General features: G+C 43.8%; 1 protein-coding gene across 1 annotated transcript in view; it reads left to right on the plus strand.

The window, feature by feature from the left end:
* The window catches only part of Rasgrf2 (Ras protein specific guanine nucleotide releasing factor 2), a 213,167-nt gene that overhangs the window by 188,567 nt on the left and 2,087 nt on the right, over positions 1–22,513 (plus strand). The window contains exons 19-21 of the mRNA XM_032897050.1: positions 9,422–9,534; positions 21,561–21,621; positions 21,869–21,972. Of these exons, the coding sequence (XP_032752941.1) occupies positions 9,422–9,534; positions 21,561–21,621; positions 21,869–21,972 (278 nt within the window). The remainder of the gene's footprint in view (positions 1–9,421; positions 9,535–21,560; positions 21,622–21,868; positions 21,973–22,513) is intronic.

Below are 22,513 nucleotides of genomic sequence, written 5' to 3' on the forward strand. Positions count from 1 at the left end.
CAGATGTCATCAACTTGAGCTCCAAGTCTCTGCATCAAGTCTTCCCTTGGGATTAACATCAACAACGCTTCCTATGGACTTAGTGTCTCCTCCGTGGTGCAGAAATGAGTTGTCTCCAACTCTTTCCATCAGTCTTTTTACATGGACGGACCGCATCTTCTCCTGGTGCTCTTCTAAGGTTTACATTAGAAGTAAACTCAAGGATCATTGCAGCGACAGTTGGCATTGTTCAACTAGAAGATATAAATACTGGAATTAAAGCAGGCCCTTGTAGATCTTCTCCTTCCCATCTTTGTTATTGTCTGACCCATTTACTTAGTCACTTTTTCTAGAACCCTAATAGAAAGTACTCTGGAAAAAATTTTTCTTAACCTCTCTCCCTGATGCTTGATTTTAACCAGGACGGTTTGTTTGTTTTAGGCTTAATGAGGAAAGCTTGGGAACTATCTGATTTCAGGGTTAAGGAGCAAGCAGTATTTCCAAATTCTAATAAGTCCTGGGGAGGACTAGAGGCTAACTTTTCATACGTATTAAACTCAGAGTCCTTCATCAGAAAGCAGCTAAAGGAATGCTTTTCTTGGTGGCACTTTCCTTTGCGGTATCTTGGTGTTGCTACCACCATCGGCTTCTGAACAACGTTTTCATTTTAATATACACCTGCATTTTTGTACTCCGCCTTCTCCTAGTACTTCACATCTGCCAAACTAGTTTCCCAGATCATCAGTTTAAGGTGACCTCCTGTCCGCAAGTGGACTTGTGCTCATTCAGTCAAGAATAGGCGAGAAACAAGGCAGTGTGCAGGCCAGCCAGGAACAAGCCAGTACGCTTAACCCGTCTGAACTTAATTGTGTCTTGAGTTTAGTACTCGGCCTGTAGGCTCCTAGGGGATAGTCGAGCATAGGTTTCTTACATGCTGATCCTCTTCGTAGTGTCAAGAACCCTCTGTAGTTAGTAGTTAAGGAATGGCTCCTTAAGCATCGAACACCTATTGGGAAGTGTTAAGTGTAACTGTGCTCTTACTCTGCACTCTATACTTTCACACTCCTTATCCTTCCTTTCATTTTCCCATGAGTACTTTGTTCCCGTTATGTAAAGGAGGAGGCTGTTACATTGTTACATTTGTAGTTGGGGAACTTGAAATTCCTTGTGCTTTACAATGATTGTCTCCAGAGGGAGGAGCTGATGCAGGGGCGGTGCAGCCTAGAGACGTGAACATGGGCAAGCCGCAGGGTAGCAGGCGTGGGTAAGCAGTGCTCTTCAGGGGCTTCCATCCAAGCTTTTAGCCAGGACATACCCTCCCGAGGTTGGCTTTCAATTTTAAACTTCTACCTTTAGACACTTTTCCTTGTCACGCAATGCTGACATCTGCAAGTTCATGCTTAAGAGCTATAATCAAGTCTCAAACAACCACAACTCAGAATATTTTAAGCGAGTTTGCGATGCCGTGTCGGGCCCCATTCACAGCTTGGAGCCCACAGGCTATGAGGTAGACACAGAGTGAAAAGTGCGGTTGGCTTAAAGGTATGATGAGGACCACCGAGGATCGTCTCAGGCCTTTATCCTGAGGAGATCACGCAGCATCTTTTCCTGCAGCACCACTTAAATTCTTCCCTTGTGTAGTTCAGGAAGGTAGAAAGCCAACAAATACGTCTCATTTTCTTGAATGTCAACCTGAGCCCCCGTCTCTAGGTTCAGGACCCAGCACATCCTAAGCACCTGCTTTATGGACCTTTCTCTCCCTCTCCCCCTCCCCCTTCCCCCCTCTCCCTCCCCCTGTGTGTGTGTCCCTCTGTGTGTGTGTGTGTGTGTGTGTGTGTGTGTGTGTGTGTGTGTGTGTGTGTGTGTGGTTTTAAACTTGTTTCTGCCAATCTGTTCTCTTCTGCATGGTCCCCACTTTAAAACTCTCTGGCCGCTGCTAGAATACACTGCAGATTACAGACTAAATCAGTCACAATTCTCCATCTCCTTGGATTATCCTCACTGATTTAGATCCCCCCAGTACCCCAGAGTTGCCTTGGCCACAGGTAGCATGTACTTAACACTTACCCTGCTCTCTGCAAAGAATGGCTATGATTTTCAGATTGCCGAAGCTGCCAGCATAGGTTAGTTACAGCACTGGGGAACATGGCTTATCTGTTCACAGAGTTTGCTGTCTTCCCTTTTCTCCAGAACTTGAGCTTAAACCAAGGGCCTGCACTATTCTAGGCCGATGCTCTTCCACTGAGCTCCACATACTCCAGTCCCGTTTTTATTTTCTACTTCGGAGTGGAGTCTAAGTTACCCAAGTTGGCCTTGAATTCTCTCAGTAGCTAAGGCTGACCTTGAATTCCAATTCCCCTGCCTCAGCTCCACAATAGCTGGGATTACAGCCTTGTATGACTAGGCCTAATTTACACATTACTTTTCTGTTGTGTTATGAAATCTTATTAATGCAAACTACATTGATCAGACTGGAACCAGTATCTTAAGATTCCTGAGCAGGAGTGAACGACATTTCTAGACTCAACCGACATTCGCATTACAGGTTGCTATCAGCTAGCCAATCTACTAGTAGTGGGTCCATAGCCGTTTCTTTCTGAAGGACTGTGTGGTATGAAAATTTGGCCTTTGGCCAGCTCTGTGGGAGTCCAGATCAGGGTCTGCTTCTTGCTGCCTGTTGAAGTTTGAATGGGAGGCTTAGGCTCTGCGCATCTGGACTTTCCTCGCTTGAAACGGTACCAGTACCTAGCATGGGGTGAGCTGGCACCAAGCCCAAGTCACAGTCACTGTCGGCCTCATCTCCCTGGTTCTTCTGAGAATCACACCACCATCAGTTAGCAATCACTGTGAGTCAGTGTCCCTTGTGTGCAGTTCCACCTAGAGAACTGTGACCTGTTCCCCCGCCCCCTCCAGCTGGCTGCTGCCTCTGTGCTGACCTTAGATTGTCTCCAGCCTCCACTGCTGTTCTAAGTCTCAGCAGAGCATCACGAGGTCCCCTCTGCTCCCCTATCACCTCAAGCCTGTGCTCTAGATGTCTTTAGCTAGTGTTTCCTCCATCCACCCATCCACCCACCTGCCCATACACCTGCCCATCCATACACCTGCCCATCACCTGCACATACACCTGCACATACACCCATCTGCCCATCCACCTGCCCATCCACCTGCCCATCCATACACCTGCCCATCACCTGCACATACACCTGCACTTGTACAGGTGCGCTGCCTTCCCTAGCACCTATATATTGGCTTGCTCAACAGTTGTCAAAAACATAAGAGACAGCTTGAAATGTAGACATCTCATATTTCATGGCCTTCAGTTTTCTTTCTTTTCTTTTTTCTTTCTTTTCTTTTCTTTTTTTTTTTTTTTAACCTCCTAATGATTCTCTGTCTACGTGCCTGTGACTCGTTAATTTTGGAGCGGAGGGGTGTGGGAGTCACGTGGAAATAATCACTGCTGAGATAGGTTCAGTGACTTCCTCTGGTCTCAGGCCCTGCTTCCCTGCTGTTCACTAGATAACCGGACAGAGCGCTACCTCCCAAGAGCGCTGTGGCCCAGCAGCGCCATCTTGTGGACAATGAGCTCCACTGAAACGAGACTTTGGAAACGGAGCCAAAATCACATTCTATGATGTAATGCCGTCAGCCAGACTTAAAATTATCCTATCTCTGGATTTTAAAATAAAACAAATCTGAAATGCCTTCCCTTCCCGATTTTTATTTCTTTTTTCACTAGAAATAACATTCTAAACTTTTCAATGGCCAATGGTGTATTTTTACGTTCATTTGTGTGTTCATCGAAGGTTTCAGCTTTAAAAGCAAAACAAAAGTAGTGTGATGTGTGGATCTTCAAACGTGGTCACTGTAGAGTTTGTTACATTCAGAGTCTTGGAGATGAAGGTGTATGACTCCATGATAACTTCCTGCTCTTGCAGAGGGCCAGGGTTGGGCTCCCAGCATCCACCTGGGTAGATCACAGCCATGTGTGACTCCAGTTGCAGGAGATCTGGTGCATACTAGACACATGTGTGGTGCACATACATACATGCAGGCAAAGCATGCATACGTAGAAAATAAAACAAATCTGAAACAAACGTCCAGAGTCTCAACCCCCGTGACTCCTGTCTGCCTGAGAGTTTGAGCCGCACAGGTGGCTGGAGTCAGATGGGAATTCTGTGTTCTTGCTCATGTGATGGCCCTTTCCGAGCCTCAGTGGCCCATGCATTACAAGGGACGCTGAGAGTGTGTCCCTTGTCCCTTGTCCCTGAATTCCTAGGATACTTCATGGCAACACCCCAGGCAGGAACAGCAAACTCAAGGCAGGGTGGGAGGAACTCACACTGTGTATGAGGGGTCAGAGAATCTGTTTATGTCGACCATGTTGCAGGAGATCAAATATTCAGCTATAACAGTGCACCGTACTTCAGACAGCCATCAGCAAACATGTCACATCATCTTTTAAAGGGGTGCTCAGGCCAGTCTCCCCAAAATTCAGGAGAGTAAAATTGCATTTAAAAATGTTTTTTTATAGAAGAATGTTAGATTTGCATTATCTCTTATCAATAGCTCAATAATTATTTATTTGTGATTTTTTTATTTTATGATTTTTTTTTTTTGCTAACTACTAAAAGTTTTAAATGAGTTTTTCTTGTACGAGACATGCGTAAGGATCCCGTTGGTTAATTCATTTTGTTCTTTGACAATTCCGTGCATGGACATAATGTGTTTAGACTGCTCTCGTCTCCCTTCCCTTCCCTTCCCACATCCCAATCACTACGAAATCTCTTCCTATGTGCTTGCTTGTGTTTTGTGTTCCTCTGGGCTCTACCAGGGCCTTCTGTGTGGCTGTGGTATCGGAACTATCCATTGGAGTCTAGCGGTCTCACAGAGGGTGTGTAACCAAAGATGATAGTACTCCCTTCCTCCCTTGAGCTCACACTGCCTTAGTTCAGCAGTAAGGGGTGGGGTCCATGAGCCAACCACAGTCCCTGCCCATCCACAGCTCACCCTTGAAACAGCCTGTCTTGTGTAGCCCAGGGCAAGCCATTGCAGCTGCCAAGTTTGTGATTATCCGGGCTATGCTGTATCTAGAGGCTAGGTCTTCACAGCTCTTCTCCCTCTTTTCCGGCTCCTACGTTCTTTCTATCCCTTGTCTGCAGTGCTCTGTGAGCCGTATCGATGACTTATTTAGGACTGAACCCTCACTTGTCACTTATTCTCAGCATCTTACAAAGCCATGAGTCTAGGAGACCTTTCACATTTGCCACCCTGGGGCCTCAGAGCAGCCCCTGTGGAGCCCAGGATGTAGCCCAGCAGCTGCTCAAGGATGCCAGCTAATCACCAATTAGCTCTCAGAAAGGCCCAAGCAGACGGCTGGTGTCCTTCACAGTAATCCTGCTGCTTATGGTAATCAGATTATTTGCATCATTAGAGTCTCAGCACAGCTACATGAAGACTCACTAATATATATCAAATATTCATTAAGGAAGTAAACTCCTGACGGTCACCAGCTCCTGAAGCAGACAAGGTCGTTAATTGTTTAAAAATACAAATACCTCTACCTTGAGATGGGATAGGGGGGTGGATGAAGACAAAACAGCAGCAAGATATAGCTAGGCTGTCCATGCACACAGCTTAATGAGGAGCTGTTGGATGACAAATAGGTGACGTTTTATGGCAGCATGATTTAATATTAATACCATAGGTATTGTCTTATCGGAGTGTTGCCATTGCTGTGATAAAACACCATGACCAAAAGCAAGGGAAGGGTCCCACTTCTACACCACAGTCCATCATCAAAGAAAGTCGGGACAGGAACCCAAACAGGGCAGGAGCCTGGAGGCAGGCGCTGATGCAGAGAACATAGAGGAGTGCTGCTCACTGACTTGCTGCTCGAAGCTTACTCAGCCTGCTTTGTTATAGAGCCCAGGACCGCCAGCGGAGGGATGGCACCACCCACAGTTCACTGGGCCTTCTGCCTCAATCGCCAATTTTAAAAATGCCGTACATGGTTGTCTACAGCCTGATTTCATGGATACGGTGTCTCTGCATTGAAGTCCTCTCAGGGGACTCCAGCTTATGTCGGGGTGACACAGAGACTAGGGAATATTATCAGTACTTCCCTCAGGCCCCAGCGGCTCGTTTCTCAAGAGGTAACACTGCTAGCAAGCAGCCAAAGTGACTTTCTGAGAATAGCTTACTGTTCCTTTTGCCACGGAACTGAGATGCTCAAACACTCAGATCCAAGTTGGTTAGATTTTCAAACTGCCTAGAACTGATAAGATTAAAGACATTTTGGCCCTAATTTGCTATACGTTGTAAAATTTTACTGTTTTCTTTTTTTATCTAACCATTAGGGATGTTGGTCTCCAACCATTTAAAATGATTCAGAAGGTTAGTTCCTCAAAATCATTTTGTTTAATGTTGAAGTGTAATTATTGTAATGGATGATACAGTTAATAATATAACAATACAAGTATTAGAATACGCTGTTATAACTGTCACGGACTCTTGTAGGTAACCATTGCTGCCTGTTACACACAGACTAGTAGCCTATAAGAGCAAGGTCCTCCTGTGTAGACCTGGCGGTACTAGCTCGTTCTGCAGACCTGACAGTCCCAGCATGCTGCCAGGGGATAGTGCACCAAAATTCACGTCATAAAGGGGGGCCAAAACCACAGATTCACATCTTTATTGTTTGTCCCCAGCTATTTTACCTTGAAAATCTTCAAATCAATGGAAAATTACTAGAATAGAGCAGTCCAGTGTCACACATTTGGAATCCTCTCAGTGGGTTCTCACATCCTCCTCCCCACCCCTTACAACCCAAGAACAAGCCAATAGCAACATGACATCTAAGAAAAAGCTTTATTGTGTGCCTGTGTATGTATGTGTGTGTATGTGTTCTTGTGTGGAAGCCAGACGGCCATTTGCTTCTCTCTTCCCACTGTGTAAGGCCCAGGGAACCAACTCGGATCTTTAGGCTTGGTGGCAATCACCCCTACCCTGACTTGCTTTGCTCCCCCAGGACAGTTTAATCTCTACAGTACTCCATCTAGTGTGGAGATCTGCAGTCCACAAGTCATCCAGTCAGTGATCACAGTGAACCATCCTTGCCCCAGCTCTAATCCAGGTCCTGGGCTGTTGTTCATTTGGTTTTCTTTATACTGGAAACATTCATTGTTTTGTTTTTGTCTTGTCTTTCATGACCTTTACATTTTAAAAAAAAATTTTTAAATGTTTAATTCATTCTTTTTTTATTCACTTTATATCCCAATATAAGCCCCTCCTCCAGCACCCCCATTTCTCCCTCCCTTCTCCTTCAGTAAGACCCCTCTAGGTATCACCCCCCCCACTATCCTCCAACATCATCAGGTCACTGAAGGACTAGGCTCATCTCCCCCTAAGGTCACATAATAAGGGCATTTACATATTTAAAGAGTGTAAGTTGTATAGGTCATGGCCTCTTCACAATTAGGTGGAAATACATATATGTATTTGGTACATATATGGTCCTAGTCTGATATTATTATGGGTGGAACCATGAGTGACATCCACCAAATTCTTCCTTTGTGATAAATATGCACTAGTTAGGGGGTTTCCTAAGAGACTCAATACCGTTCACCAGTCCCCATATTCCACCATTTCAGCATCCGTTCATGATTCTTGATTGAGTCAATTATGACTGATGTGGTTGAAAATAGTGACTTTTTTTTATTCAATTGTTCCTCCAACTTTCAAGTTACAGTTGTTCTGTAAAAGAACATCCACCATCCTTCTACCCACTCACTCACCCATTCCTCCACCCACCCACCCACTCCTCCACTCATCCACACACTCACCCATCTATCCATCTACCTACGCAGCCAGCCACCCAGTCATCCATTCCTCCATCCTTCCCTTCATCCATCCACCTACCTACCCACTTTTCCACCCATTCATCCACCCATCTACCCATTTGCCTACCCAGCCAGCCACCCATCTCCCTACCTATTCATCCACCATCTATCTATCCACCCCACCCATTCTTCACCCATCCATCCAATCACCCAACTATCTATCCACCCATCCACCCACCATCACCCAAACTGCATTCCTCTACCCATCCATCTATCCAACCATCCATCTACCCACTCACCCATCCATTTACCACCCGTCTTAGTTAGGGTTCCATTGCTGTAAAGAGACATCATGACCAAGGCAACTCTTACAGAGGACATTTAATTGGGGCCGGCTTACTGGTTCTGAGGTGCAGTCCATTATCATCATGGCCAGAAGCACATCGTCCAGGCAAGCACGGTGCTGGAGGAGCTAAGAGTTCTACAACTTGTTCTGAAGACAAACAGGAGACTACGATCTTCCAGGCAGCAGAGGGTCTCAAAGCCCAGCTCCACAGTGACACACTTCCTCCAACAAGGTCGCAGCTATTCCAACAAGGCTGCACCACCTAATAGAGCCACTCTCTGAGCTAAGCATATTCAAACCACCACACCATCCATCCACCCATCCATCCGTCTACCGATACCTCCCTATTTTTATCAGTAATGTCTCACAAATTCTTCTTAGTGACTCTTGCTCCTGACTTCCATTATTCAGCTCTGTGCTGATCTACCTGTCACATCTATCTCCCATCAGTGTCACTCTCGTCCCTGGCATGGCCACATGAGTTTCTGGGTGTCACTTATTGTTTTATCCTTTAGCACATTTATGTAGATTCATGATGATAATAAGATATTAATAGCCTCAATGTATCTTTATTTGCATGAGTAAAACAACACGTTTTATTCGCACAGCATTGTTTTAAGTTACTATGTGCTTGTTTCCAATATTACCGATCATCCGACAGAAAACCAGGCAGCAGAGCTGTCTTTAAAATATGCCACACTAAGTTATGATAATAGTGAGTTATGTGCTCCATGGAGCACAACAGAAAAGCTCTCAGCCCACTGTGGCAATTAAGGACTCCCAAAAAGAGTGTAATCAACTCCAGAGAGATAAATGAGAATCCACCTGGGGAGGGAACACAGTGTTCCAGGCTAAGGAAATGCATGCCCCCCATGGAACTGAACAAGTGTGTTAATTCCAGGCAGCGTGATCCTGTGTGTGTTAGAGTAGGATGTGGTGGCACATAGGAGTTGACAAGAAGCAGGGTTGGTTTGTAATGGCTGCTGGAGACCAGGCCCAACTAATGACCCATGAGCAGCATTATTTAACATTGACTACTTGCTCTCATCTCCTGGGGGGACTGTCAGACACATAACAGCACAACCCCAGCCCAGACTATTCAAGTCAAGTCCACTAGGAGCATGCTGTGAGGAGCTCTGGGATCATAAATCTCAGTTACACACCTGGCTTCTAGGGAAAACCTCATGAGAAATGATGGGACAGGGTTCAGAGCTAACCCCTGGAATGAAGGTCTTAAAGGATTCCTTTTATTTTGCAGGATTTTGAACTCAATAATGAACTCAAAATGAATGTTCTGAACTTGCTAGAAGAAGTTCTACGAGACCCGGACCTTCTTCCTCAAGAAAGGAAAGCCACTACGAACATCCTGAGGTAAAAGCCAGTACAGCTGCTAGTGGAGTTATGTCACCGGGTCATGCTCACTGCAAATAGGTTCCGTCCGATCAGAAGGACACATTGTAGACTTTTCTGGGCATCAGAGGCTGTGTGCTTGGCAGCAAAGTGTTGTCTATCATCATCGGGCTTGGTGGGGGTCGTTTGAGGTCTGCTGTGCCAGGGAGACTTTGAACGGTCGCCATCATTTGTGTGGTGATGGTTTCTGTAGAACCACATGGTGAAGGAGGAGCCCCTAGGGATTCTCGCTGTGAATCCAGACAGCAGTGTGGGTGAGCTTTGTCTTCTGCTCATGAGTACTAATTACAGGTCAGCAGCTCGCCTCCCTGTCATACCACTAGTGTTTCTGTGGGAGCGGCAGCGCACCTGTGAAGAGGTGACACGCGGTCCTTGGTTTGCTGCACTTGTCCTAGCCAGTGCTTCCAGGCAACTTCTTGTCTCAAGCTTTCCATGTCCGCTGGGTCCCACACTCAGATGAGGTTGGGTAAAACATGAACCTGACAGGTCTATATGATGAGCGCTTGGACTTGGTGGACCTTACTGGAAACATAATTGTAACATCCAGCACTCACATAGATCAACTGATTGGGGAAGGGGGTTCTTTTCTAGGTCACTCTGCATGAGGAACACATACGCCAATGGTTGTGTGTGGACATTTCAGTTCTAGTTTCCCAGCTCACCCATGGATACGTCTTCTGCCCCTACTGAAGAGTGAAAAGCCTGACATCTTCCTGCCAGGGCCAATTAGTGCCCCCACCATTCTGGTTTTCAGTTCTTCCTTCATTTACAGCCTGGAAGGGACTTTTGTTTCTCCCAAGCTTGTCTGCATTGTGTCTTAGTGTAATGGATTATATCAAAAGTATGTGCTGAGAGGAATCCATTCAGCTCAGTTAACTGTCTTGTTGGAAGTCCCTTCCCAATGCAACAGTGCCAAACTTGAGATCCTGGTATTTTAGCAGTTGGACCACAAGTCAGTCTTATTCCTCATTAAGTCCCCAAAGGCAGACCACTGTGATCTAGAAGCTGTTAGAAGTTTAACTGTGTTTCCCCAATGGAAACAATGACACGTTCAAGTCCTGACATCTCCTACCTCAAAATATGACCCTGTTGTGACCAACATCACCACAGATACAGCCAGCTAAGTTGAGGACATCCTGGGAGGTGAAGCTCTCTATGAGCTTCTAATGAGACTGGTGCCATTATTGGAAGACGGCCATGGAAGACAGAGATGCAGAGACTATCATGTGGAGATGGGGGACAGGAATTGCAATTTTACATCCACAAGCCAAGGAACACTCAGAATTGCTAGCAGAACCCCAGAAGCTAGAAAGTGCAAGGGAGTGTTCCTTAAGGATGTTAGAGATACACGCCCCTGCCAGTGTTTTGACCTCACATCTGTCCCGGAATCTGCACATCTCTGTTTTCTCAGTTGCCTACTTTGTGCTATTTTTCAGCCTAGAAAACTCTTGGGATCCTTTCCTATATTTTCTATTCTATAAAAACATCTAAGTAAGCTGAAATATTCCATTACCTGATCTATTTCCTGATTTCAGAAAATAGATTTCAGGTAGAGCCCAGTTTCACTGGATGAACACTCATACCCAGGAGTGATTGTTACTCATTTTCTCATTGGGTAAATAGTTAGTCGAGCTCTTTATGTTTAAAACCATTGACATTTTAAAGCTGTGTTCTGAAAGTTTATGTCCCTGGGGACATTTGACAAAATAACTGCCAGGGAAATCCTGTTCACATTAGGAAAACTGTTCAAGATTGGCCAGTAGGAGGCCTTTCAACTGCAGATTCCTTAAGACTGCCTGATAGGTAGAGGTTTCTGTCTGTTCCCAAAGGTGGCCTGAGAAACCAGTTAAGTGGAGTCAATATGCACAAGGAATCATATTTACCATTCTGGGTCTTTATTACTTATCATGCCTCACATGTTGATTCTTTTTTGCTGAATAATGATGCCGTCAGCAAAGTCACAAAGCCAATGAGGAATGGGCATTTGGTAAACAGCCTTGTGGAATACCACTGAACAGAGACCTAGTCTGGTCTTTGCTGGTTGCCACAGAGTTCAATCTTGTCTTTAAAACCAATAGAAACTCCAAGTTTCTAAACCAATCTGAACTCCAGTTTCTTCATTCATCCATCAGGCCTCTGTGAGGACTTCATGATTTAACATGGTGGAAAGAGGTTAATGGAAATGATGCCTGTACCATAGTTATTAGATGCTCTGAGAACTCTTGTGGGGAAATTGTCCCTGATATCAGGGTGACATGACTTGAATGAAATTGGCTGATTTGCATCATTTTTTCACTTTCTTGGGGCTTTATCCCCTCCCACATATGGGGTCAATGTCAGAGCAGACTACAATGGCTCCTAGCTCGATGTTTAAACTATTTGTCTGTAATTGAAGTAAGAATGTTCCATTGACAGACTGTAGCCTCATTCTTTCCTTCTACCCTCATTGGTGTTTCATATTAAATACAGGATCATTCAATTAATTATGCTGCTGATTTATCTGGTAGGAAGGATCATTGTATGTTCACCAAAACCAGAAGTCAGGAGTTAGGAAGTAAAAAGCAACCCTTGCTGCAGTGGGGACTGGGCTAGAGGCCTCCATAGTTGATGAGGAACAGCTGATGTCATGGAGGATAAAAACTTACCCTATTCTGGTTACCAATAGCTCAGACAATAGAAATGTATGCATATTCCAGTAAAATATAAACACAAAACATATACTTAAGCCTATATTGCTGTTTTAGTTAGGGTTTTAATGCTGTGAAGAGACACCATGACCAAGGCAACACATAGGCAACATCTAATCGGGGCTGGCTTACAGTTGTAGAGGTTCAGTCCATTATTGTCATGGACGAAAGCATGGGTCTTAAAGCCCACGCCCAAAGTGACACATTCCCTCCAACAAGGTCACACCTACTAATAAGGCCACACCTCCTAATAATGCCACTCGGGGCCGAGCATATTCAAACCACCACAATTGCATTATGATACTAAAGCAAAAATCTGTGGCCTTAAGAGATGGCTCAGCAGTTAAGACCACAGTGTGAGTTCCAAGACCTTCTCCAGATGGCTCACAAACACCTCTAACTCTAGATCCAGGTATCCAATAGACTCCTCTGGTCTGTAGACACCTGCACTCACATGCACACACACACATGCCAAAACAAATATAGACATCGTTAAAAATAAAGATAAATTTAGGAAAGCAGAAGTTTCCCTATGGCAAGGCAGCCTGTGTTTTATTGACAAAAATCACAGATAATTGTGATCTGTTGTCGCTTGCACTATTTGTGAAGAGGACCTTAGCCCAAGACTTACTTACATTTCTGATGTGGTGACTCATGCCTGTAATCTCATGCTGTGGGAATACAAGGCAAGATGCCATGAGTTTAAAGCCGACACGAGCTACATTATGAGTTCCATGTTAGCCTGAGTCATGGTATGAGATCCTATTCTTAACAGAACAAAAAGACATTTCCAGCTATTGCCCATTCAACATAGAGTTTTGAAGACACCCAAAAATAAAAATAAGTGTAGTTAAATTCCTAGAAGACTAACTGATGGACCCAGATCACAAAATGGTGACCCTCCAACCTGAAAGTCTCCACTACCTTCAACAAGTAGTCAGCAGTGTTGATGAGGAAAGCAGAGTACATGTTGGAATGTTAAAGTCAGGCCCCTGTGAAGATCACTGAGTAGAAACTAACCAACTTGTCAAGCATTCCTAGGTTTATAAAATAGTCTTTCCCACTGTCTCAGTCACCTTCCAGAAACCCAAAAAGGGAACGATGAATTTAATTTTGACTGAATTGTCTTTGGAACATGCATTACTATTCTGTTGTTGTGACAAAACACCATGACCCAGACACCTTATGGAAGAAAGCATTTATTGCGCTCACAGTTTCAGAGGGTTAGAGGCCCTGACTCCTGAGCAAAAGCAGCTGGACGTCTGAGAGTTCACATCTTGATCTGCAGCAGGAGGCAGAGAGGACACACTGGGAAATTGTTTGAAACCTTGAAGCCTAATCTCAGTGACACATCTCCACCAAGGCCAAACCTCCTAGTCTTCAGACAGTCACCCACTGGTGACCAAGTATTCAAGCATACGAGCTATGGGGCTATTCTCATTCCAACCACCACTGAGAAAGTCATCTCTAGATTATATGTTGCCTGTCTTAGGCTGCCCACCATACAGCGCCTCTTTCTTCCTGCCCCACTGCTGACAGGAAGAGTCACTGGTGTAATCTATAAGGACTCTGGTGTGACTTTTGAAAGACTGGAGGGAGGTACAGAGAAGGGGGTTGGGATTTATTGATTGTTGCATGGGGAATCTTGAAGATTGGCTTTCCAGCCTATGTAGACACTTCTCCCAGTGCCACGGAGAGAGCACAGCTGGTGTGTAATCCCGACAAGTTTGTTTTTTTTTTTTTTTCACCTTCTTTTCCTCATCCTTGTACTGGGGGAAAAAATCATGGCTAGCTAGAAGAAACTGTTTTCAGTATAGATGCCAAGTGCTTTAGCTGGTGCCTGACTCATGATGGGCACATGATAAACCGTCCTGGTTGATTTGGTATTTTTAATGATTTTGATATTGCCATCAATTCTTAAAACAACATTACTATAAAGCATTTATTTTTATTAATTATTTTATTTATTTACATTTCAAAAATTGTCCTCCTTCTTGGTCTCCCCTTCACAAATCCCCCACCCCATCCCCCTCCCATTGGCCCCTAAGAGGGTGCTTTCCCACTCCCACTTGCACCTCATCCCTCTAGCATCCCTCTTCTCTGGGGTGTCAAGCCTCCACAGGTCCAAGCACCTCCCCTCCCACTGAGACCAGATGAAGCAGTAGTGGGAGCTATGGTTCATGTATGCTCTTTGGTTGGTGGCTTAGTCCCTGGAGCTCGGGGTCAGGGGGTTGGGGGTAAGTGACTCAGGTTAGTTGATACTGTCATTCTTCCTATGGGATTGCAATCCCCTTCAGCTCTTCAGTCCTTCCCCCAACTCTAACACTGGGGTCCCTGAGCTCAGTGCAATGGTTGGCTGTGAGCATCTGTATCAGTATGGATCAGGTGCTGGCAGAGCCTCTCAGAGGACAGCCATGCCAGGCTCTTGTCTACAAGCACAACATGGCATCAACAATAGTGTCAGGGCTTGGTGTCTGAAGATGGGATGCATTCCAGGTTGGGGCGGTTTCTGGATGCCCCCCCCCATTTCAGCCTCTGCTTCATTCTTTTGTCCCTGTATTTCCTTTAGACAGGAACAGTTATGGGTTAAATTTTTCAAGGTGGGTGGGTGACCTCCACTGGAAGCCCTGTCTATCTACTGGAGGTGGTCTCTTCAGGTTCTATCTCCCTGCTGTTGAACATTTTGGCTGATGTCACCCCCATTGAGTCCTGGGAACCTCTTGTATCCCGGTGTTTAGGACTTTCTAGTGGTTCCCCCATTCCCCAACCCCCAACTGTGTATATTTCGATCCATTCTCATAGCCCTCTGGGCTTCTCCCCTGTCTTCTCCCATATCTGCTCCTGCTCCTCTTGTCCCCTTCCCCTTCCCTCTCCCATTGGATTCCTCCCTCCCTCTGACTCCCAGATTGTTTTGTTCCCCCTTCTAAAGGAGATCGAAGCATCCACAATTTTGCCTTCCTTCTTGTTAAGCTTCCTGTGGTCTGTGAGTTGTATCAGTGTGCTGAGCTTTTTGGCTAGTATCCACTTATCAGTACCATGTACCATGTAATCCCTTTGGGGTCTGAGTTACCTCACTGAAGATGATATTTTCTAGTTCAATCCATTTGCCTACAAAATTCATGAAGTCTTCATTTTTAATAGCTGAGTAATATTCCTTTGTGTGAATGTACCACATTTTCTGTATCATTTTTTCCATTGAGGGACATCTGGGTTGTTTCCAGCTTCTGCCTATTATAACTAAGGTTGCTATGAGCATAGTGAAGTAACTGTCCTTGGATATGGTGGAGCAACTTTTGAGTATATGCCCAAAACTGGTTTAGCTGAATCTTTGGGTAGAACTATTCCTAATTATCTGAGGAACCTCCAGATTGATCACCAAAGTGGTTGTACCAGCTTGCAATCTCATCAAAAATGGAGGAATGTTCCTCTTTTACCACATCCTCCCAGCATCTGCTATCCCCTGAGTTTTTGATCTTAGCCATTCTGATTGGTGTAAGGTTAAATCTCAGAGTCGCTTTGATTGGCATTTCCCTGATGACTAAGGATGTTGAACATTTCTTTAGGTACTTCTCAGTCATTTCATATTCCTCAGCTGAGAATTCTTTGTTTAGCTCTGTACCCATTTTTAATAGGGTTATTTGGTTTTCTGAAGTCTGATTTCTTGATTTCTTTGTTTATATTGGATATTAGCCCTCTATCAGATGTAGGATTGGTAAAGATCTTTTCCCAATCTGTTGGTTGCCATTTTGTCCTATTGATGGTGTCTTTTGCCATATAAAAGCTTTGTAATTTTAGGAGGTCCCATTTTTTTGATTGTTGATCTTAGAGCATAAGCCATTGGTGTTATGTTCAGGAAATTTTATATTATTTGTGACTTTTGTGAAGGGTGTCATTTTCCTGATTTATTTCTCAGCCTGTTTATCCTTTGAGAAGAGGAAGGCTACTGATTTGTTTGAGTTAATTTTATATCCAGCCACTTTGCTGAAGTTGTTATCAGGTTTAGGAGTTCTCTGGTGGAATTCATAGGGTCACTTAAGTACACTATCATAACATCTTCAAATAGTGACATTTTGACTTCTTCCTTTCCAATTTGTATCTCTTCAACCTCTTTGCTTCTCTAATTGCTCTGGCTAGGACTTCAAGTACTATATTGAATAGGTAGGGAGAATGTGGGCAGCCTTGTCAGTCCCTGATTTTAATGGGGATTGTTTCAAGTTTCTCTCCATTTAGTTTGATGTTGACTACTGGTTTGCTGTATATTGCTTTTTACTATCTATAGGAATGAGCCTTGAATTCCTGATTGTTCCAAGACTTTATCATGAAGAAGTGTTGAGTTTTGCCAAATGCTGTCTCAGCATCTAATGAAAGAATCATGGGGGTTTTTTTTTGAGTTTGTTTATAGAACAGATTATGTTGATGGATTTCTGCATATGGAACCATCCCTGCATCCCATGAATGAAGCCTACTTGAATGATTGTTTCGATGTGTTCTTGAATTTGGTTTGAGAAAATTTTATTCAGTATTTTTGCATCAATATTCATGAGAGAAATTGGTCTGAAGTTCTCTTTCTTTGTAGGGCCTTTGTGTGGTTTAGATATAAGCAAATTTTGGTTTCAAATAATGAATTGGGTATTGTTTCTTCTGTTTCTATTTTGTGAAATAGTTTGAAGAGTATTGGTAGTAGGTCTTCTTTGAAGGTCTGATAGAATTCTGCTTGACTTAGGAGTTACAGCACTCATGGGAGGCCAGCTCTCTCTGGGCAGGATTTGTGTCCAGAGAGCTGTGCCCTCCTCTTTCTTTTTTTCTTTTTTTTTTTCGAGCTGGGGACCGAACCCAGGGCCTTGCGCTTTACTAGGCAAGCGCTCTACCACTGAGCTAAATCCCCAATCCCTGTGCCACTCTTTCTTAATTTCTATCTTTACCAATTTTTCATTCAATACTGAGTTGTTCAGTTTTCATAAGTCTTGTATTTCTGTTGTTGATATCCAGTTTTAATCTGTGGTGGTCAGATAGGATGCCAGGTCTTTTTTCAATTATCTTGTATCTGTTGACCCCTACTTTCTGTCTAAGTTTGTGGTCAATTTTGAGAAAGTTCCATGAGCTACGAGAAGAAGGTATATTATTTTATGTTTGGGTGAAATGTTTGTAAATATCTATTAGGGTCTATTTGACTAGCATCACTTACCTCTGCATTCTCTGTTTAATTTTTGTGTGGACGACCTGTCTGTTGGTGAAAGTGGGGTATGGAATTGACACCCACTATGGTTGTGTGAGAGTCAATATATTATTTAAACTTTAGAGGTATTTCTTTTACAAACTCTGGGTTCACATGTGTTTGCTGCTGTCAATAATCGCAATATCTTATTGGTGAATGTTTCCTTTGATTACTATGTATTATCCACTCATATCTTTTGACTAGTTTTGGTTTGAGGTCTATTTTGTCAGATATAAAAATGACTACATTGGCTTATTTCTTGGATCCATTTTCCTGGAATATCTTTTTCTAGCTGAGGTAATATTTATCCTTGATGTGAAGGTGTGGGCTTTTTTTCTTTTGATGCAGCAGAATGATGAATTCTGAATTCTTAATTCTGTTTTTACATCCATTCTGGTACTGTGTGTCTTTTTATTGGGGAATTGTGATGATTGATATCAAGAGATATTAATGACCAGTATTTGTTGATTCCTTTTATTTTGTGGTTGTTGCTGTTTTTGTGGTGGTGGTTGTGTGTTAGTGTGTTAGTGTGTTAGTGTGTGTGTGTTTGTGTGTATACACATGCCCATTTTTGTCCTTTTCCCCTCTTTTGATTTGTTTGTCTGGCATTATTTAATCCTTATGGTTTCTTGGGTGTGGCTAATCTTTTTTTTGGTTCTTTTTTTTTTTTTCGGAGCTGGGGACCGAACCCAGGGCCTTGTGCTTCCTAGGCAAGCACTCTACCACTGAGCTAAATCCCCAACCCCATGGCTAATCTTTTTAGGTTGGAGTTTTCTTTCTAGTGCATTGGATCTTAGCCTTCCTAATTCTGTGACATTTTAATACATTTCCTCATGTTGTTGTTACTTCCAACCATAAAGCTAGTTTTATTGTTACATCAGAGATGTAACTTTGTACTGTTATGAATTGTAATGCAAATATGTGACATACAGGATACCTGTGGAAAAGGTGTTTGATCCCAAAAGGGTTGTGATCCACAGGTAGTCAACTGCTGTCCTAGTGCTTTCTATAGGACTGGATTTGTAGATGAATACTGCTTAAATTTGGTTTTTACCTGCAAATCAACACAACCCTGAGATTTCACCTCACACCAGTGAGAATGGCTAAGATCAAAAACTCAGGTGACAGCAGATGCTGGAGAGGATGCGGAGAAAGAGGAACACTCCTCCATTGTTGGTGGGGTTGCAGACTGGTACAACCATTCTGGAAATCAGTCTGGAGGTTCCTCAGAAAATTGGACATTGAACTGCCTGAGGATCCAGCTATACCTCTCTTGGGCATATACCCAAAAGATGCCCCAACATATAAAAAAGACACGTGCTCCACTATGTTCATCGCAGCCTTATTTATAATAGCCAGAAGCTGGAAAGAACCCAGATGCCCTTCAACAGAGGAATGGATACAGAAAATGTGGTACATCTACACAATGGAATATTACTCAGCTATCAAAAACAATGACTTTAGGAAATTCATAGGCAAATGGTCGGAACTGGAAAATATCATCCTGAGTGAGGTAACCCAATCACAGAAAAACACACATGGTATGCACTCATTGATAAGTGGCTATTAGCCCAAATGCTTGAATTACCCTAGATGCCTAGAACAAATGAAACTCCAGACGGATGATCAAAATGTGAATGCTTCACTCCTTCTTTGAAAGGGGAACAAGAATACCTTGGCAGGGAATAGAGAGGCAAAGATTAAAACAGAGACTGAAGGAACACCCATTCAGAGCCTGCCCCACATGTGGCCCATACATATACAGCCACCCAATTAGACAAGATGGATGAAGCAAAGAAGTGCAGGCCGACAGGAGCCGGATGTAGATCGCTCCTGAGAGACACAGCCAGAATACAGCAAATACAGAGGCGAATGCCAGCAGCAAACCACTGAACTGAGAACAGGACCCCCATTGAAGGAATCAGAGAAAGAACTGGAAGAGCTTGAAGGGGCTCGAGACCCCATATGTACAACAGTGCCAAGCAACCAGAGCTTCCAGGGACTAAGCCACTACCTAAAGACTATACATGGACTGACCCTGGACTCTGACCTCATAGGTAGCAATGAATATCCTAGTAAGAGCACCAGTGGAAGGGGAAGCCCTGGGTCCTGCTAAGACTGAACCCCCAGTGAACTAGACTGTTGGGGGGAGGGCGGCAATGGGGGGAGGGTGGGGAGGGGAACACCCATAAGGAAGGGGAGGGGGAAGGGGGATGTTTGCCCGGAAACTGGGAAAGGGAATAACACTCGAAATGTATATAAGAAATACTCAAGTTAATAAAAAAAAATTTAAAAAAAATTTGGTTTTTACCATGGAAGTCTTTATCTGTGATGATTGAAAATTTTGCTGGGTATAGTAGTCTGGGATGACATTGTAGTCTCTTTAAGTCTATAAAACATCTGTCCACAACCTTATTTATGGCTTTTCTTTGGCTGAGAGTCTATTTCTTCTATTGTGTCTTCAATGGCTGATATTCTCTCTTCATTTCTTATATTCTGTTAGTGAAGCTTCTGTTTACATTCCTGTCTTTTATTTCCAGATTGCTCTCAGTTTGGGCTTTCTTTATTGATTCTATTTCATTTTCATGTCTTGGATTGTTTAAATCATTTTCTTCCAGTGTTGGTTTGTATTTTCATAGTTTTCTTTAAGAGATTTCTTCAGTTCCTCTTTAAGGATCTCGATCCTATTCTGAGGCTATTTTAAGGTCTTTGTCTTGTGTTTTACCGTGTTGAAATACTCGTCATGGCTAACTGTGGTAGGTTTGCTAGGCTCCAGTGAAGATATGTTGTCCTGACTACTGTTGATTGTGTTTCTACCCTGGCACCTGGGTTTGGGGAAATTACAATCCTGGGTTCTGATACCTAGACTTGTCTTTGTTGGGTGGGTGTTTTGTTCCTTGGTTTCTGTTGCCCACTCTGGTTCTTATGGGGTGTGTGGTATCTGTGAGTAGGGAATTTTTTTGTGATGCTGATAGGTGTGACCACTGGAATTTCCAGGTAAAATGTGATTCTAAGTATTGGGAGCTGATACTTAGGAATGTGGTTGGGCTAGGTGGAGAGCTTGAGGAGGTCCACTATGTGGAAAGAAGCAGGGTAACTTTTTGAAAGCTGAATAACACTGGGTTTGAGATACACCCTCAAAATGGAAAACGATTGCCTGCACCTGCTCTTCCAGGTTTTGCCCACAAGCTGGGAAAGAGGGGGTACTGAGGAGGCTAGAGGAGCAGTGTGGGAATGGGCTAGAGGAAAATGAGTGGGTGCTTACAGATGGGACATACCAGAGAATGAGCCCTGCCCTAGATGAATCTCCTGGGAGCAGCACCCAGTGACCCTCAGCTTCACTGTAACAGTGGTTGTTTTAGTTACAACCTTGGATTCCATATAATGATCTGGTCCCTTCCTTCTAAATCATCAGTCCTGCATATGATTTTCTGTTCTGCTTGTGAGTAGCACAGCAATCCACAGTATCTCACAGATCCAGATGCCTAAACTCCCACAGCTAGCCAAGGAAAGAAGAGCCTCCTCTTGTGTGGCCTGTCCTTCTCTTCAGAGGCTGTTGGCCACTAGCCCAAGAGGACAAAGGGAGCAGGAGAGGGGACAGGGTTTGGACAGTCATGAGTTTAGCAGAAAGACTTCCAGAGACTGCTGCAGCACTACAAGTCTACTTTATATTTCGGGGATAGAGGATATACAGGCTTTTAGGGGTATAGGAGCAAAGGGCTAATTTTCCATAACATCATGTGAGTAAGAAGGGAAGGGGGATTATTGGTTATAATACAGAATCTAATTATCATGTGGTCAGGAAGTCAGAGCAAGACCTGTGTGCTGAGTTATGGTGTCTTTAGAGAGCTCTGCACAAGGTCACTTTTCAGACAGGGCCAGACACCTGTATTCAGGGACACTCTCCAGACAAAGTCACTCTCAGACAAAGACAGGCAAAGACAGGAAAGCCTTCTGAGAAAGGAAGTACTCCATTTTTGTCTGTGTTTGCAACATTAATAGCAGGGTTCTCTAATAGTGCTGTAGCTTTCTGGCATATCCATTTTTTCCTATTCAGAGAGAATGCTTTATGTATTTCTTTACAGGGCTCTTTCACAAGATGATCAAGATGACATCCACCTAAAATTAGAGGATATAATTCAAATGGTAAGTTTAGCCACAGTATCCTTGAAATGAGCAAACTCATGCCAACTCAGTTGCTGTTCATGTGTCTGCCTATGAAGCTGTATGAGTAGGGCCTTACTCGGCACAGGACCCGGCAATTGTTTGGTAATGTTAATATTGGCTTTCATATTTTTGAGTTTGCTGCCTTTCTCCTTCAGAGAGAGACTCTAGGGAAGGTCTTTATGTTCTGCAGATGCCCTGTGGTTCACTGCTTCATCATCTTTTCCAGACAGACTGTCCAAAGGCCGAGTGCTTTGAGACATTGTCAGCCATGGAGCTGGCTGAGCAGATCACTCTCCTGGACCACATTGTTTTCAGAAGCATCCCCTATGAGTAAGTGTCCCATCTCCTAGCAGACAGTAGCTGGCATAGAAGCTGTCATCCATCTAAGGTGTCCATGTGCACTCAGCCAGGCTCAGAGGTGGGAGTCTCCATCTCAGGGTGCTTAAGCATGCATGGATTCTCGTGGTCTCAGTTCAAGTTGGGCGCACTGACTTGGAGACCCTTGAGATGGTCTTGGTTTCTCTTTCCTCTGTATGAAATAAGATTACCATAGAATGTGAATTTCTCTGTACTTTTCGGTTTTCAAATTACAGAAAGGTCACGACAGCTTCAAAGGTAGTTCTCAATCCTGAGTATATGTAAATCCCCATTGGAATCTTATAGGAAATATATTCTCAGATAACATTTTTCTGTGAAATTCTGATTTTAGTAGGTTTTGGTTGAGATCCAGAAAATTGTCTTTTCATGAGAACCCAAAATAGTTTGGAGGGGTCCAAAGCTTCACTCTGATTAGCAGTGGCCCAAGGTAATGTTATAATGTCTAGTACAGGTCTTCACCTACCTCAGTAAATTAGTATTCCATGGCTGCCCC

This window comes from Rattus rattus, chromosome 3 (genome assembly GCF_011064425.1).
Source record: "Rattus rattus isolate New Zealand chromosome 3, Rrattus_CSIRO_v1, whole genome shotgun sequence".
NCBI classification, from domain to species: domain Eukaryota; kingdom Metazoa; phylum Chordata; class Mammalia; order Rodentia; family Muridae; genus Rattus; species Rattus rattus.